Source organism: Catharus ustulatus, chromosome 5 (genome assembly GCF_009819885.2).
Source record: "Catharus ustulatus isolate bCatUst1 chromosome 5, bCatUst1.pri.v2, whole genome shotgun sequence".
In the NCBI taxonomy this organism is placed as follows: Eukaryota; Metazoa; Chordata; class Aves; order Passeriformes; family Turdidae; genus Catharus; species Catharus ustulatus.
The window spans coordinates 2,342,622-2,361,385 of record NC_046225.1 but is presented as its reverse complement, the minus strand read 5'-3'; the positions used below and the strand labels follow the sequence as shown (position 1 = coordinate 2,361,385).

The 18,764-nt window shown below is 43.3% G+C and overlaps 1 protein-coding gene across 3 annotated transcripts in view; it reads left to right on the top strand.

The window, feature by feature from the left end:
• The window catches only part of ARSJ (arylsulfatase family member J), a 141,496-nt gene extending 122,975 nt beyond the window's left edge, over nucleotides 1–18,521 (top strand). For all 3 annotated transcript variants that reach the window (XM_033059912.1, XM_033059913.2, XM_033059911.1), the window contains one exon: nucleotides 15,973–18,521. In XM_033059912.1, coding sequence (XP_032915803.1) covers nucleotides 15,973–17,374 — 1,402 coding nt within the window. In that variant the 3' untranslated portion in view covers nucleotides 17,375–18,521. The remainder of the gene's footprint in view (nucleotides 1–15,972) is intronic.
• Nucleotides 18,522–18,764: the final 243 nt, after the last annotated feature.

Here is an 18,764-nt window from a genome sequence, read left to right as displayed (position 1 = left end):
TTTTTATTATTTATTTTATTTTATTCTTTTTTGCCAAAGACAGTGAGTGGACTTCACCTCCCACCCTGTGCTGGGTGAATGTATGTAACCTGTGTGGGAAGGTGTGCTCCATGTTTTCCTCTGCCTTTCTATCCTGTCAAGGCAGTGATGCACCATCAGCCTCAGGGACTGGGAAGGTAACACTCTCAGTGTCCCTGGCCGTGGTGGAACCAGCTGATCACTAAGGTTCCTTCCAGCCCAAACCATTCTGTGATTCCATTATTCTATTTTTATGGTTTTCCATTGGTGTATTTTTACACTGATACATCTTCAGTTTGTTATCTTGATGCACCTAAATTTAGGAGCCAGTGAAGCCTGTATTCACAAGATTTTATTTAATACACACGGTTTTGCCGTGGTTAAACCAGAAATAATTCATTAAAAACAAAATGTCATTCCCTTGAAGATATAATTTGATATACCTCTTTGAAATAAGAGTGTGGATTCTCTTAAATAGCTTGCTTAGTTAAATAAATCTAAATAAACCCAGACAGTCCACTTAGGCAAGGAGTAGGTGCTTGAAGACAGGAAGTACATGCAAAACAGAGAAATGTACACACAAAATTCTAAATGCAGCTGAACTGTGTGTTCTTCCCATTTTCTGTCCCCTGTTGGGATTGTGTCTGTGTGGTACAACTGGAGACTGGCATGCCAGGAACATGACAGGGAGAGAACAGATTGCTTCCCTTCACTGACATGGAGGATTTAACCTATTTAAGGCACTCGGGTGTTAGCACAGAAAAAGCCACGCCTGCCCAGGCTGTGTGCTTTGCTGATACCACTTGTTCTGAATTCACACCTCATCAACCCATTATCTAAGGAAATGAGGAAGAAAGGAACCGTGTCTTAATTGGGGTGGGTGGATGATAATGCCAGGCAAGCAAGAGGCCAACCTGTGCCTGAGCCAACAGCAAAACACTTTCTGGGAAGGAAAATATGATTCTATAACCTGTGATTGTCACCATGAACACTGAGAAAGTCCCTGAGCCATGGACACTGCAGCTTTTTGGGCCTTGTTTGCTACTTCAGCTGCTAGCTTGCTTTAGGATGGAAAACTGCAATGTGCAGGCACAGGGTTTAATTTTTGTCTCTTCTCTGCAAGAAAAGAAACTACCTGCAGGTAGAGAAAGGTTTTTTAAAAAGCAGCTGAAGCCATGGTCATAATTGGGAAGAATTTTGAAGTAGGAGTTAAGGCAGGAGAAGTGGAATTTTTCAAGCACATTCCTAAGGGAGTGAGTGGGAGAAATCATTCTGTCTGCTGAGAGCATGAAATAATGTTTGTGCATTTTGGGGGGTTATTAGAAGGCAAAGTGCACTGTGATTCTGTTTGTTTAGCTACTTAATTCAAATCTATCTCTTCCATCTATAGGCTAATCAAGGGCTCCATAGTACTCAGGCACTTGAAAATTTTAACCTTTGTCAAATTATTGTTTGGTTGCATTTTCTTGTCTCAGTAACGCGCCTTGGAAATGGCAGATTCAAGGAGAGAATGGGAATTTTCTTCTCTTTTTCATCCCTAGGGAAGGCAGGAATAAAGAAAAGTTCTTTTCAGCTAGAATGGATGGGCAACATACAAAGCTTTTTATTTTGTTGGCTCCAGTATTGTGTTTCTTGCCAGCAGAATATCTGCAGCTATAGTAGCTATATTCTTACCTGTAATATAGGTGATAATAGGGCAGGGATGGTCTTGGAGCAGCCTGCTCTAGTGGAAGGTTCCCTGCCCATGGCAGAGGGCTTGGAACTGGATAAACTTTAAGGCCCCTCCAAGCCAAATCAATCTCTGATTCAATGGGCCCAGTAAGGAACCCCAGTGACCCAGAGAGGTTTTTATTCCAGCACATAAAATCCTTAGATGTGGCTGATGCAAAGGGTATTTATAGGCTCAGAAGGAATACTGATGAGAGATTTTTGTGGAGCAAATGAAATAAAAATGAGGTTTATTCACAAGCAAGTGCTCTAAATCATGGTGAAGCTAGAATCTTAATTTTGAGTCCAACTGAGAAAGAGTGGGAACAGCCATTTCAGACCCTCTACAGGGAATACAGGTAATCTCAGAAGAAATGGAACTATTTCCTTGTCAAACCAAGCCTTCCAGCTTAGATCCTGGAACTGCAATTGGCTGTATTTTCAAGCACAAGGTTTCATCCTTCATCTCATAGGAATGAGAATGAAGACAGATGGAGGGAAGCGAGGGGGAAGGAAGAAAAACAAACAAAGGCACTTTTCCTGAACTGGAACAGTTTGGAGGATTCTAGAAAATGTAGTCAATTTGCAGAGGTATTTACCAGTGTTGGACTGGGATAGTTCCATGGGCTGTGTTAAATGCCTCACATTAGATATTTATTTCTCCTCAATACTGGGAAGTCTTCTGCACTTTGTGAAACACCAGATGTTAACCTGGGATTGCCTTGGAAGAACCTGGTGTCACAGGCACCTACAGACAATTCCAGATATGCAGTAAGATCCATAGACATACCTAGCCATTATTTTGCTGGTGGAAATCAGGATTTACATTACTCCACACTGAAAGAGGAGCTGTTCTTCCCTTTTTCCTTTTAATGGTTTATTTTTTTGCAGGGGTGGGTAACTAAAAGCATATAAAGAATGAATTAAAAGCTGTTTGCACTTTATGCCTTTAATATATCAGAATGCCAGTGTCTCCAGCAAACTCACTATTAACATTAAGTGGAAATTTATTGTCCTTGGAGTTGACTTGTAGCATTGGCAACAAACAGAATTACTGTTGTGGGGTTTATGTTGGGTTTTATATGACAGCCCAGGATGATGCATTTCTCAAAGCACTTGAGATGCAATTTCAGAGAGGCAAATGAGAATCAGTCAATGGGTCAGAGCAGCACAGTTCAAAGGCCCATAGTTCATAAAATATTTATGTGCTGTTATAAAAGTAAAGAGGAAAGGGAGCTTATGTAACATACCAAAAAAATGAAGAGCCAGCAGAAAACTTCCTCTCCCATCCCACAACTGAACTAAACTTACATATTTCCAGAGAAAGTGTGTCCAGCCATGGCTTTTCCACAGCCATCCCAGGATGTCTGCCATTTCAAATCCAATAATTCAGTTCTTTGCTATTCTGTTGTTCCTAGAAGGATGCATCATGTCCAAGCTATGCTCACTGTGACCAGCTGCAGAAAACTAGTTAGCCACAAGATTTTTTTGTTGGTTAATTTGGTATAATAATGTCATCACAAGGGAAAGGGGGAAGGAGGAGAACAACATCAGAAAATATACTGGATGGTTTAAATTTGGATGACATTTTAAAGAAAATCACTCCAAAACACCACAACACACCTAAGCAGAAAAAAATCCTGACATTCCAGGCAATAAAAGCCTTAGAGGAAATTTTGTTGCCTGTTAGCTGGCTCACACTGTCCTTTACACTGTTTTTGCCTATTGTCATTCAGATTTTTTAATTTATCTGGATTTTTAGATAAGTGTCTATTTGGTTTTAAAATACTGATCTTATATTGGCTCTATGTCTAAAATATTATGCCCTGAAAATTTTAAAGGAAAATATAAATAAAATAATGAAAGGCTTAGTTTAAACTTTTGGGTAATGTTGCTAACTGGAGGAAGCCCTGTTGGAATCAGAGAGTTCCAGTCTGATTCTGATGTGGTTTTTATGGATTTTTCATCTCTCCCTTCTTTTTTTGTCTCATTTCTCCATAGTGTTGTATAGCAGTCACCATCCTTACCAGGAGAGGTGGCTGCAGTTTCCCCTGGTGACCATCAGCACTGCTTCCCTCTTGAGGAACTAGATTAGATGAGAAACATGGGAGAAACTTCCCAGTCAGAGCCAGAATGCAGATTCAGCCCAGACTTTTGGCTCCCAAGGAATGCAGGCAGGGGCTTTACAGACCTTTTGCTGCTCTCCCATTCTGCTGCTGCTGACTCTTTAATCACCTCCCCTGCATTTTGATTTTGAACACACAGACTTAAGCCTGGGTTTGAGAAGCAGATGCTTGACTTTAACACAAATAATAGTAAAGTAGTCGGTCCTGCAGTTTGTCGAGCACTGCTCATGAAAAGCTGGGCATGAAATGGACTGCTGAGGAATGTTACAGCCATGCAGCCAAATGAATTCAAAATACATTAAGTGCTGGATGTTGAATAAGCCAGCTGGGGGAGTTGGTGAAGAACCAAGGCAGTGGGGTTAAGTTGCAGGGGTACATTAGTGGGACAAGTTGAAAATGTGTTTTATAGTGTGCACCCACTCCTGTGAGAAACCTGGTGATCCTGGACAAGCCCAGTGCTCTGACTGATGTATACAATATATATTGAGTTAGCAGTGACTTACTGCACTGACTTTGTACAGCTATGCACACTGCTGGCACTGATGGGACAATAGAGATAAGAATGTTGTCACCCAGTGAGCTGCCAGGCTGCCTGCAGGGCTCCTTGTCTCCTGTGACCCATGGGTGCTACACCATGGATTTGTTTAGGGAATGGCAAAGTCTCCTGCAGACAAAGCTGAGCAGATGCTTCCCTCTTTTCCCTTTAAAATCCCCACAATTTCTGAATTTCTATTCCCACACAGAGAAGAATGTTGAAAATAACAACAACGTGTCTAAATGACGATGCTTTGTTCAGCATTACACCATTTTGTTCACTTATTGCCGGGATTATTAACCACTGAAATACATCATTTCACAACCTGGACAGGACATTAGTGATTTGGAAGCTGCAAAATATTTACCACTGGTTGAGTAACTTTCCACAGAATTAACTGTGCTTCAGAAGAATGGATGGCTTATGATCTTGCTGCCATATTTTTCCAGCTAATGCTTGGCTCTCACCGGAAGCCCTGGGGTTGGAGACCAAATGTGGAGAAGCTGCTTTTCTGTGTTGGTGATAACTTCAGTTTGGCACCTCTGAGAAAACAGAGCATGTCCTTTTCATCTTGAAGGATCAGATTTTTTTTTAAAGAAGCTTAATAATGCAGATTGGGAATCAGTGGTCTTTTTTAGTGCCTGTAGCCTCTATTGATTTCATGGAGATTTAGGGACCTTTTGGAGAATCCCTATTTGTGTCTAGCTGTAAAACATAGAGACTAGTTTGTAAAATTCCTTTGGAAATGCCCTTAAACATCAATTCAAGAGCAGCCAGTTGTTGAGATCCATCCCATTCAAGAAAGCTCCTCTGTCACCAAGGAGTTCAAGCAGGTGTAGAAGCTCTATCCATACAAAGGTATCTTCTCAAGCCAGAGCTCCATAGCTATTTCATGAACCACACACTGATGAATGCTAAATGTGATTCCCTCTCTCCTGAATAACCAATGTTTCTCAAAGAATCACTACTTACACCTTTTATTTTTGACTTCTAATGAGTGATTTTCATTTTCTGGGGATGTTTGCCCTTAAATCCCTTCTCACAGAGTATGTGATGACAATATCACTGTACTTAAATAAATGTTTTCAGACAGGGGGAGAAAGCCCCATAGAAAGCAGCTGATGCTATCTCTACACAGATTCCATTAGTGTATTAGGAGTTGCTGGATATGTTGATTGCACACTAACAAAACTTTGTGTGTGTCCTATTTACACCTCACTTACTCTTATCCAGCTCACTCCATTACATGAGTCATTTTTGTGGTGTTTTGTCTGGGATCAAAATCACCTACTAGCATCATAAATAAGGCACAGCTTCATTAATACATTAACATTTTATAGCAAATATTTTATGTATGCTTTGTCTGCGTCTATACATAATTGCTAGACATGTAAGAGAATCTGTTTCTGGATTTTTGTTGGACCAACAGTGATGGGGCACCTGTTTCCATTCTGCCCTCTATTTTATGCTCCATTTTATTTCCAGGGATGTTACACCCCAGCCCTGGTTCCTGTTAGGCTTTTGGACACTGCCTCAAAGCAAGCAGCAAAGCAAGATGAGTGAGAAGCAGTGTGAATGAGAGTTAGGAGGGATTAGGGAGTGTGGCAGTGACATCCAAGAGAGCACTACTTGTTTTGCTAAGCCGGATTTAGCAGGGAAATAAAGAAGCATTTTTCCAAATCTCTTCATTATTCGTCGCACAGTGGCCTAGAAACAGATGTGCTGTTAACCTCTGTCCCATATTAACTCCAGTTTGTTCCCTTCTCTGGTGAGGGGGCTGAGAGAGAGGGAGAAATGCAGCAGGGTGGTGTGAGGGGGTTCACAGTGTCCATGCCATGGCAGCTTGCAGCCATCAAATGTGACACGGAGAGTTCTCCAGCTCCTTCACATTCCTGCTCCACAGAGCAGCCTTACTTTGTCCTGGCCCTTGCCTAATTTGGGCAGGGAGCAAAGGTAAATCCATTGCTACTGGAGTGGAGAAATCCCTGTGAAGTACCACAGAGCTTCATCAAGTACTGTTAGTGACAGGACAAGAGGGAGGGGCCTCAAGTTGTGCCAGAGGAAGGCTTGGGTTGGATAGTAGGACAAACTTCTTCACCCAAAAGACTGTCAAGCTCTGAAACTAGCTGAAGGTCAATCACCACCCCTGAGAGATTTAAAAGACACTTAGGTGTGGCACTTAGGGATATGATTGAGCAGTGGACTTGATCCTGAAGATCTTTTCCAGCCGTGGGTCACAGTGAACTGGTCATGTACCTGCTGAAGTGGCTTTGTTCCTTTGGAGTTCCAACATGTTGTGCTTTGAATACAGATGTTTTACTCCCTTTTTTAATGCTGTGCTGTACAGTGTGTGCTATTAAAAATTGTCACAGAACTGACTGACAGCCCTGCAACACTGCTCCCCACTCTTCTCCCTGTGCTACAACAGCACACCTACATCCACTCAGACACTGGCAGTGAGAGCAGCTCCTCTGCACGTGGAATCTCCTGTGAGTAAACAAAGATGTTCCATTTCCCTCTGGTGTCAGTCAGGAACGAGTCACAGGGGACCCAGGTTAATGCAACACCTCATTGATCCATTATTTGTTTGGGAATCACACACAGTGCCTTTGTTTTGATCAAAACTGAACTTGAATGTTGCGGTCAGTTCTGAAAAAGGGATTTCAATACAATATTTTGCAGATGTATCAGGAAATAGAAAGAGAATCCAGCAACCAGCAATATGTGACAGAACTGATACATAACTGCAGGCAATAGTTGTAAATAAGCAGGTGCCTGTAAGCCCTGTATTTTAAGTCCAGTTACAAACTGGTTTAACATCAGAGTGAGGCTCGTTTGCATCCTGCCACCTCTTTTATCAGGACTAAAAAGTCCATTTTGAGCTCTAGCTGTGTTGTGCAACAGGCATAGTTCCATCCCTGCTCAAAGGCATGAGCAGGACAGTAGACTCAGAAACTGATATCAAAGTGTCAGAAGGAGCAAAGAACTGGAAGTCAGTGGGGATGGTCAGGCTGAACACTGTGCAGCACCCAGAAAACAGCATTTCTTGGCTCCCAGCCTACCCTCCCTGCCTCCCTCCCTTTCAAGGCAAGGTTATTCCTCTCACTAATGAGTCAGTGCCACTGCTGTTGCCAGTGAATGTCAGCCCAGAAAACCAGCATTACTGTTAAGAAGTCATATTAGAGTGTTTTTTCCCCAGATAAAGATGTTCTTCATGTTTTTAGGGCTGTAGCTTTTCTGGGAAAATGACTCTGGAGTGGCATGAAGCAATTGTGGGTGGTGTGTGTCCCAGGATACCTGCAGGGACAGCAGCAGAGGGCATCGCTCTCTCATTGCCAAGAATGCCTCAAATGAGGGTCTGGGTGGGCCCTGCAGCCTCCTAAAAAACCTAAACTTGGGCTGTTGGAGTGAAAGGCATAGTTCTGAATCACACATTATCATTTCATGTGCAGCAGCACCAAATGCCACTGGCTGAAATGCATAATGAAACTGCACAGACCTAGAGCAGGTATCCTGCTGTGTCAGGCTGCTGTGCCATACACCAGGCATGGAGGAGAAGATAATCATTTCCTTTTGATGCCCATGTACACGTTTTACAATCATGTTACGTGATGGAATGCATTAAGTAGAACAAATAGAATAACAAAGTTGAGATGAAACAGAAATAATCATCCAAGAATATTTCTTAATTAATCAGCATTCCCAATGAACCTCCACGTGAAAAAAGGAGTTTAATGCATTAATTCATAGGCTCATTTTGATGCTTTAATGATTGTGAGCAAAAATTTACCTAGAAGCCTATTCAATTGAAAGTGATGGAATTATACTCTTATTTAAATAGGTATATATTGATTAGGGGAAGAATCTGTTCTCTATCCTGTAATAGAATCTTGGAGATAGTTGAGCTTGAGACATCCCACAGAGCAGGATAATAGGAATATTATAAATACTAAAGAGAGGTGTAGCTGTTACCACTTGATCATCATACAATAATAATTTATCTCTAACTTTAAATTACTGTCTGTGAGACTTACCCAAGGATTCAAAAGAAACTCAATGGCCTATGATACACTTCTGCTCACTGAAGCAGTGGAACTATGATGTTCTCCAATGCACACTCAGAAATGCTGTGTTTATGTAGCAGTTGAGTGGTTAATAAAAAATTACAACTGTCACAAAGCTTGGATGTTGTGAAGGTATCTAAAGCACTTGAGATGTCTCTGAAGCACCACATCGTCCTAATTTTTTTCAATGTCATAATGTTCTTTAATTACAAAGCAATTACCTCTCTCAAATGATACCATATAAGCCCATGATGGTGGTTGTTAACCTGTATTTTGCATCTTGTCATTTTGCCTTCAGTCATCCTTGCTGTCAATTCAAGGTCATTTTATAGCACTTGGGTTGATGTAGGCTCTAAGTGCTGCATGTATGAATAGCAGATAAGGACAGTTTTAATTCAGAAATGGTACTAAATGCTCAAAATGAGTACTTTAATTAGAGAGTAATATAAGACAATAACTGTTTGGCTGCTGCCTTAAGGACTGCCATCAAGCCTGTCATTTTTATGAGAGATGTCTTCTTATGAAAGGCAACCATATAATGAATATCTTTCATGTCCCTTAGGTGCAGTCATTGAATAAATTCTTCCCATATAAAGATGAACCAACTTTCCTCAACTGTCACATAATTAGGTGGAAAATATTTCACACATGTGCATGACATGTTTTTATTTTTGGTCATGTAAAAACTCCTGTGTTATTAGCAAATAGTCTTTAGACAGAAGGAGACACTTTGAAGTTTGCCCTGTGTGTACCAGTGCCTGTTCTGGGCTGTTGGGACACTCTGGGGTGCTGCTGTCCCCAGCAGAGCAGAGAACAGAGGCTGGAATGAGGGCACCTCTCCCTTACAAACTGATGTGGGCTGCTCCTGCTCCAGCTTCACTTTGGGAGTACCTGAGGGTACTGCACACAATTTTCAGACTCCATTTATCTCCTTTTCTTCCGTTTTTTCTCCTGCAAAAATGCCCAAAGCGGGACTGCACATTCATCTCTAACTAATGGCAGAGTCGTTTTCAGTTTCTTTCCCTGTAACATGGTGATTAGGTGTCATATCCGCTGGGATCTGTTGTTGCTGAGAGCCCAGAATTTGGTGGCGAGGTCTGGATTTGTGGTTGGCATGCAAAGCATTTAGTCAAATTGTTTTCTTTCCGTGTCACTCCCGTGTAGACATGAAACCGCGAGCGCCGATTATGCAATCACACATTTCCCCCCTTTTTCCTAAATGAGTTACAGTGACAAAGCTGGAAACCTTGTGCTCTGTTTCCACAGCTGCAGCAAACTGGGAGCAAAGAAAACAATAGCTGCACACACACATGTGCAATTCAGCTGCTGCCAGCTCCCACATTCTCCCTTATCCTTGCTGTCCTCCCATTGGAGCAGATAAATTGCCTCAGTGACAGGAAAGGTTGGTAGCAGATAACCTGCCAGTTTAATAACATTTGGTAGAAAATTTGGGATTGCTGTATGAAAATACTAATTGCAACTTAATTTGGAGGGTGATTTAAAGTTCAAGCTTCTGGAAGCAGGAAGAGTAGCCCTGAGGAAACGCAGAGGAAGGTTTCTGTTCCTTTCCCTCCCAGCTTGGTCTCACAGCCAGATATTTTTCCTTTCAAGCTCACAACTCTGGAGACAACAGTTGCTTTCCTGCTGTTCACTGAGCTCTGCCTTGCTCCTGGGGTGCCAGTTGCATCTGCAGGAGTTGGGAAGATAAAAGAGAGAGGATCTGGTGCATATCCTGGAGATGTCAAACTGTTGGAATAGGGAGCTATGGAGAACAGCTTTTTGTGACACGGTTCCCCAGTTTTCAAGCATGTCTAGGTGCCAGGTGATAAATATCCCTTCCACAGTATAAACAATATCAGGGTGTAAGGACATTATTTAAATGAGCAAATATCAAGGCTAGTGTGAGATCAGAATTTCAAAATGATTCTGAGCTTGAGTTCATGCATCAAAATCCGAATGGCATTTGGTGAAATAAGGATACCTCAAATCCTGTAAGTCCTTGGAGAAAGGTCATGGGAACAAGACTGATAACATTATTAGTCTGCTAGGAAATTGCTACTTTATTTTTCTTGTCCTGAATTTGATGGAAGAGCCTTAGCTGATTTAAAAACAACAATGAAAAACTTGAAAGTAGGGCAAGATACAGAATCTTCCAAATGACATCTATGCAATAGCATTGCCAGAGTGATAAAACAGTAAATAACATGAGTTACACTTTTTATGTAAACACTTAGTTTAGAAGTAGATGCTTTTTCCTGTCTGATTTATAAGCACATAAAAATTCAAGGAATACAGCTGAGGATGAAATGAATGTGTGTGTATGTCTCAGTGAACACTTCAGGTTTGATTTGTGTGGGCTGACACAGTGAAAGTCTGTGAAGGTTTGGAGTTTGCATTTGCTCTTTAAATGTATTTTCTTCTCTGATCCATTTATACTCATAACCCACCTTCCCCCAAAATCCCAAAGTCATAAGCCAGAAGAAAGAAATGGTTAAATGATAGATAATGAATGATAGATTTTTTAAAGCTGAAAATGCACTTATATAGTGTAGGCTCCGGGCTCCTTGGGATAGGCTCTGAGCAGGCAGTGTTGCATGAAAACTTTGATGCTGACATTTAGAAGTGAGAGAGGAGCACTGTGGCTACACAATCCTGGCTTTGCTGCCATCAGTCAGAAGGGACCAGGACTTGCTGATGGCTTGGCAGCAGTTGATGTCAGGCTGTGATGGCTTTATCTGCATCTCTTTTAATCAGCTCAGCTCTACCCTCTGCCCCAGTGTCTCCTGGTTCAGCCCACCCCTTTTCCAGATTTACTCTGAGTTTAGTTTTAAAAACCTCAGTGCATGCAGCATGAAACATTTAGTTCTTATAGCAGACATTTCTGCTGCAGAGTCGGTTTTTTGTGATTCTTTCACGCTGGTCCATATCCAACATGCTCATGGTCAGGATCCCCCTGCCCTGCTCTTCTCCAGCCTGGGTGAAAGACTGATAGCAGAAGAGCTCCTGAACTGCTCCTGTTTCCCTGGCAGGCACCTTACAGAGCTGAAAACATCTTTGGGATGACTCAGAGTGAACATCCCTGCCCAAAGCAACACCTCTGTCAAACGTGTAGGGCTTGTGGGCTCCATGCAAAAGCCTCAGTCCGCTGTAAAAATGTCTTTGTTGTATCTGTTTTCTCTCACTGGTGGTTGGTCCTGCTTCTGATGGTTTACTGGGGACAAGTGGAATATTGGGATGTTGGGGTTTTTTCCCCCTAGTAACTTGGACCTCTGAGAACTGAGAGCCCCCAAAATCACATATTTCTCTATTTTTTACTCACCTGGAATTCCTCCCTTTTAAGTGTTGTGTTTTACAAATAGGTTCAGGTAAGATGTCAAAGACTGTTCTTTAGTAATCAGGCTAGAGTGTGTTGTTTTTAAAAGAGATTTTTTTTCAACATTTGAGCTATGCAAGTATAATAAAAATACATTTCCCTCATGTACTAACTAGAGCTATGCTAGCAAAAGTTCCTGAAATTGGAAACTTCCAACTGAGCTTCTTTGTTAATCTTCAGTGAGCCTTAAAAGAATCTCAGTTTGAAGACAATTAATTTAGTATTTGAAAATTGTGAGAGCTTGAAATCAATAGTGTTGTACATGCACATTACAAAATTAGAAACATCCCAGCTTCTTCCTCAGCGCAGAACCCACCCTGAAGTTAAGGGGGAAAACATTCAATAGAGAACTCCTCAGGGAAAGATTTTTTCAGGAGAGCTGGTTTGGCCTACATATGTGTGAGGCTGTGTAGGGGATGTGAGGCGTGCCAGGAGAATCTCTCTCCCTCCACAGACCCTCAGTCCTGCTCTCTGCTGCGGGGGAATAGCAGTGAAAGTGTGCAAAGATTCTGTCACTGATCTCCTGCTCTGCACATGAGAACTGGAAACTAATTCAGCACAACTGAGGGCATCACAAGGGGAAAGTGAAGCCTCCCAAGGAGAACACATTCCTCAAGCTCAGGTCTCACTGACTTCAGTGTGCCTGTGGTGATTTACATCCATAACACTCCAGCACTTCCATGTGCAGTTAACCTTCAGCAACTTAATGGTCACTGCACCTTGAGACTGGAGGTGGGAGTGCTGTGAAAGCCACTGCCTGAGCTCTGTGTCTAAATTAAACCAGGAAAGGAACTCATGTTGGAAAGGGGTGTCATGAGCTCACACTCAGGAGGGAGGATTTATTTGCTTATTTATTTATTTTAAGAACCCTCTGAAATATTTCTCTGAGCATCCAAGAAGCAAAGGGCTGTGAAGCCATCGGGATGATCCCAGAGGGAGGCCATGGCTTTAAAATTCCCCCTACAAACAAGAAAACTGCTCAGTGTGTCAGTGAGCCAGCACCGAGCATCTGCCTTGGCTGCAACCCTTATCACAGTGGGTTTGCTGTGAACATCTGAACAACACACCAGGGAAACAAAAACAAGAGTAGAAAATGCACAAAGAGCCATCCCTGAATAGTGAGGAGAAATTAATTTTCAATATGTGTCTTATTAGCTGAACATTTCACACAAATTTTACTCAGTTCCTTGTTCTGCAAATTGCAAATTTTGGGTATTCTAGAGGATACACCTATGATCCAGAATCTCAGAGGAGTAGGGAGAAGGAGAGCATAGCACATGCATATTAAGTATTCCCAAGTCTTGAACCCCTACTCTTTATGGCTCTCAGCAGTTAATGGCCTACATGTAAATAATGCCCATGAAGTCCAAAGTCCAGAAAATAATGAAATTAGATTCTGTGGCCTGTCAGCATTTGCTTAGATTTGGCTGGTAACTGCTGCTGAAATTCTAATAATTAATTCCAGACTATTCAAAGTCCTAACTTGATTTCTGCATTTGGGATTAAATTCAACCAATTTATTCTAAAAAAATGGAAGCTGTGAAATCTATAAGATGTATCTCCCAGGTATTTCATGGTAGTTGGTGAGCTCATGACTTCATCTGCTAGAGAACAACCCCAAAATCAGCATCTGCCTCTTAATCCCTTTATGGTTTGCCTGGTTCAGGTTTTTTTCCTCTTGCACAGTCTAGAAACAGTTTCAAAGCAGTTGTTTTGAGACATTTTCCTATTGCTATTAATGCCACTTGCTTCCATATCATCACTGTCTTTTGCTCCAATTACTTTGCTTTTCTATGAGTGCCCTGCAAGTCCTTTGAAAATGAAATACTTTCACTGAAAAAGTAATGTTGGCACATAATGGATCAATTACAAAGGCATGTGGTGCAGGAAAGTGAACAAATCCTGACCATTTTTGTCATAGTGAACAGTCTTCTGATAATCAGAGGCTGATATTTCTTTGAAGCATTGCTGCACTTGAAATATTTTGATTTTAAATGTATTGGTTTGCAGATTTCTTTTTTAAACACACGAGTATAAAAATGTGTCTCTTTGTCTGTGTGCCTATAGGTATATTCTGAAGCACAGCCATGCCAAAAATAGCACACAGACACACACACATCTGGGAAACACACCAAAGTCTCCTGCAAAGAGGCAGCAGCAGGGACTATGTGTGCATAGAGATGGATGTATGTTATATGTGCATTGTTACCAGCATATTGAATATAACTTCCTGAGGGCACTGCTGGAACAAGATCCAGTGCTGAATGCCTGGATGACTGAGGCTAATTCTTGCTATTTTTTGGTTCAATATTTGTCAGGTCAACAGTGTAGGAATGCTTGGATCTCTAGTTGAAAAGCCCTCTCTGGGGAATCTGCCTGGTGTTTTAGGAATTCTTGATGGGAATTAACGTTGTGTGACTCTCGTGCTTTCTGTGTAGGCATTACCTGCAATAGGCAAATTGGTTTGCAGTGTTTCACAGATCCTGTGCCCTGTTCCCCTCAGGCCCAGCTCCTCAGTTTTCAGAGAAGGGTGGGAGAAGGATCCTGATCAGAACAAGGGTCCCTTTAGAGAAAATCCTGACTTCCAGCAAAATTAGCTTAATACAGAGAAACTGCCCAGCTGGAGCTGGGGAGTGACCTTGTGATCAAGGAGGCTGTCAGAGTTAAGAAAGCAGAAACTATTGGCCAAAATGGCCAAGTGGGGACAAGGACTCTTCCAGTTCGATCAAAAATTGGGAATTTACTGAAAGGATTTAACAAGATGGAGGAGAGAGAAGGCGAAGGAAATGAAATGCCTTGTGGACATAGTTCCCTGAGGAGTCCCAAACATGGAATGAGCTTAAGCATGGGGCACTGCATGGCTTTCCTGGTTGTAGTTTACCTGTTTTAAGAGGAGAATATTGTAGCTGAGCCGTGGGAAGGATGTGGGACTTGTGTGTGCGTGACATTTCTTCCACAAAAGCGATGTGTGGATTTCAGGGTGTTTTTTAACTCTGTCCTGCAGCATCTCCTGCATTGTCAGCACCAGCCTGTGAGTTTGGGGACAATTGGTGGCAGGGCTCCAGGTCCCCAGCCCGGTCCCAGGGACAATGCTGTGCAGAGGGGCCGGGGGGGCAGAGCACAGCAGCAGCTCTGCAGCACGCTGGGCCCAGAGCAGCACAACACCCAGAGCTTCTGCAGGCAGTTAGTGAGACCAGAGCTTCTGGTTCCGTGGAAATGAGCTCCAGAATGAAATGGGAGTTACACAATCTGTGCTCGTTGCCAGCCATTAAAGACAGCTATGGCGCCTTCGAAGATCTTGGCCAGGAAGCCCTCATGAAAGCAGGCTTTAAGTTATTTATGACAGGCAGAGCCTAATGGTTTTAATTTTCTAGATTGCTCTGGAGGCCAATCAGATTGGCAGCACCAGCAGAATGTGTCAAGAAGCCCCAACTCCTGCTACCACAAATTAATAAGAACTGGTTTGGGGGGAGATGCACAGTATTGGTGGACCTGGCTGTTCTATGCATGGCTGAGAATTGAACCTATTCTCACAGTCAGGGAGAAGTTGTCTTTGGTCTTCTGTCTGCTGTTACATTCTCTTTTTTAACGTCAAACTGATATAAATATATTTGCCCTTGATTTTTGATTCTTACTGCTGCCTGTGCTGGATTAATTTTCTCATCATATGGAGGCCATATGTATTCTTTACACATAGCCTGTAGTGCACTGCAGAATTTATTATCCCATCCTTTAAACATACTGCTCTTACATGCTCAAAGCCCAGCATTTTTATATGCTGTAGATACGTTCACCGCTAGCAAATTACGAGGCACTGTAAAAATCGTATTTATCCACATAATTTTCTATAGTCATTGTTAAATAGAGACATGTGGGGGAAGGAAGGGTGCCTCAAAGTGCCTGTGCTCCTGTATATGCAGGTATTTTGAGTAGCACAGATCATAGAGGGAAAGATTTCATCCCACACTGAGGTGAGGACGGGTTTGATAGTGTGACCAAGCTGGTTTTTGAAAGCAGCACACACAGGCACTCTGAAATATTTCCAGAGAAGGCTGGGGATGCATAGGGATATTTTCTGTTAGGGTTAAGGCATCCATACACCTGAGCATTTCCTCCACCAGCCTGATGCCTGTCTCCTCCCACCTCCAGGTACCAGATCCACACGGGACTGCAGCACTCCATCATCCGGCCGACGCAGCCCAACTGCTTACCTCTGGATAACGTCACGCTACCTCAGAAGCTCAAGGAGGTCGGGTACTCCACACACATGGTGGGCAAGTGGCACCTGGGCTTCTACCGCAGGGAGTGCATGCCCACGCAGAGGGGCTTCGACTCCTTCTTCGGCTCGCTCCTGGGCAGTGGCGACTACTACACCCACTTCAAGTGCGACAGCCCCGGCATCTGCGGCTACGACCTTTACGAGAACGACAACGCCGCCTGGGACCACGACAACGGCATCTACTCCACACAGATGTACACGCAGAAAGTGCAGCAGATCCTGGCTTCCCATAACCCCAGCAAACCCATATTCCTGTATATTGCCTACCAAGCTGTCCACTCGCCCCTTCAGGCGCCAGGCAGGTATTTTGAACATTACCGCTCAATAAACAATATCAACAGGCGGCGATACGCAGCCATGCTGGCCTGCTTGGATGAGGCCATCAACAACGTGACCCTCGCTCTGAGGAAGTATGGCTACTACGAGAACAGCATTATCATTTATTCTTCTGATAACGGCGGGCAGCCCATGGCCGGAGGCAGTAACTGGCCTCTCCGAGGAAGCAAAGGTACCTATTGGGAAGGAGGTATCCGCGCCGTCGGCTTTGTGCACAGCCCCCTCTTGAAAAACAAAGGGTCTGTGTGCAAGGAGCTGGTGCACATCACAGACTGGTTCCCCACGCTGATCACGCTGGCAGAGGGGCAGATCGATGAAGACATCCAGCTGGACGGCTACGACGTGTGGGAAACCATCAGCGAGGGCCGGCGTTCCCCGCGCGTGGACATCCTGCACAACATCGACCCCATCTACACCAAAGCCAAGAACGGCTCCTGGGCCGCCGGCTATGGCATCTGGAACACTGCCATCCAGTCTGCCATCAGAGTGAATCACTGGAAGCTGCTGACGGGAAACCCGGGCTACAGCGACTGGGTGCCTCCGCAGGCCTTCAGCAACGCAGGGCCCAACCGCTGGCACAACGAGCGCGTCTCCTGGTCGGCCGGGAAAACCGTGTGGCTCTTCAACATCACGGCCGACCCCTACGAGCGCGTGGACCTGTCTGCCAGGCACCCAGACGTGGTGAAGCAGCTGCTGCGGAGGCTCTCGCAGTTCAACAAGACCGCGGTGCCCGTCCGCTACCCGCCCAAGGACCCTCGCAGCAACCCCAAGCTCAACGGAGGAGTCTGGGGGCCGTGGTTTAAGGAGGATGAAAAGAAAAAGAAAGCAGATAAAAGCAAAGGTGCAAATAAGCAGAAGAAGAGCAAGAACAAGAAGAAAGCGAATCGGAAAAAGGGGCAGTCGTTTCACTGCCGGTCACGACTTGCTGGTGGGTAAACTGTAAGCAGGCTCCTCGGCCAGGCCCGAGTCAGCCTGGCCCCACTTCTTGAACTTCTGATGGAATAGACTAGAAATGCCAGTTCTGCACTATGGATGAAAGTTGTCATCTTTTAACTTTTGTCTCTGATTTCACCAGCACAAGATACCTTAGCACTCTGAGTGACCATGTGACAGACTTTCTCCTCCACGGGATGAGTGGTCCTCACCCATCACCAGACACATTCCAGATAACAGCAGCCATAGCCTCATGTTTAGGGAAACTTAGCTTTGATGGACAAATGGTGGTTCCTTGCCTTAGTTAGCTGGAACCTTTGGAGAGCATGGAGGTGTTAATGGCAGATGTTCTCAAGCTGACAGGTGGTTCAGAGGGAGAAAGGAGAAACAAAACCCAAGAGCCTTTGTAGGTCAGTAAGTGTTAGTCATCAACCTATGACGTGTTTTGATACAACACAGCAAAAACTGAAGCCATCAGGGGAGCTTTGTAGAGGTGCTGGGGAGGGGGGCATGATAGGAGGAAAGCTGCTTTTAATTAGATTTTGTCCATCTTAAATAAATCTGAAATATTTTTAACATTTCCTAGATGTGCTGAGCTCCCCCCATTTGCAGTAAAACACATGACCAATGAGCACATGCCACGTGCAATTTATTATAGGCATAGACAAAACCACCAAATTGCCAAAGTGAATGTAGTATTTAAATACTTTAAGATAACTTTACAACAGTATGTAAAAGATATAATTTATTTTACAGCACAATCCTTATTTCTCTTCCATTAAAACTTCCTCGCTGGTGCAAGGTGCCCCTGTGGGTGCCAGGGTTGTTTGGGTTCTTTTAACGCTGACTTTTAAAATTTTATTTCCACCCTGTCATTCAGAGTTTATTTAACAGATTCATATCCTCAGAGTACTGTAAACCAAGGAAATACTGTATACACTGCTAGGATGAGGAAGGAGAACAATTCAGGTGCGTCACTGCATTATATATTTGCCTTCAGTGGTTTTGAATGTAAAAAAGGGTTTATTTAATTTAGGAGTCCCATGGATATTGTTCAGTTTCTGTACAGAAGCTAGGCCATCTTGCTGTTCGGGGGAAAATTCTACTTTAAACCTTTTATTTATGTACCTATTAAAATAGTTTATTTTTATGGCATTCATAAAAGCGGTCTGCCTCTTTTTTGCATCCAAGATAGCAATTCTGGCCTAGTTTGTTTTAAACAAACTCAAGTAAGCTGTTTTATTACTATTCTTTTTGGTGCAGGGATGTTTTATGACATTTTGCTTCTGAAACAGAATTTCTTCTCCTAACACACATATCATTTGAGACATGCTTCAAAGCTTGCCCTTTTCCAGGATGTCTGCATGGATGATGGATGCAGGGACTGGCTGCA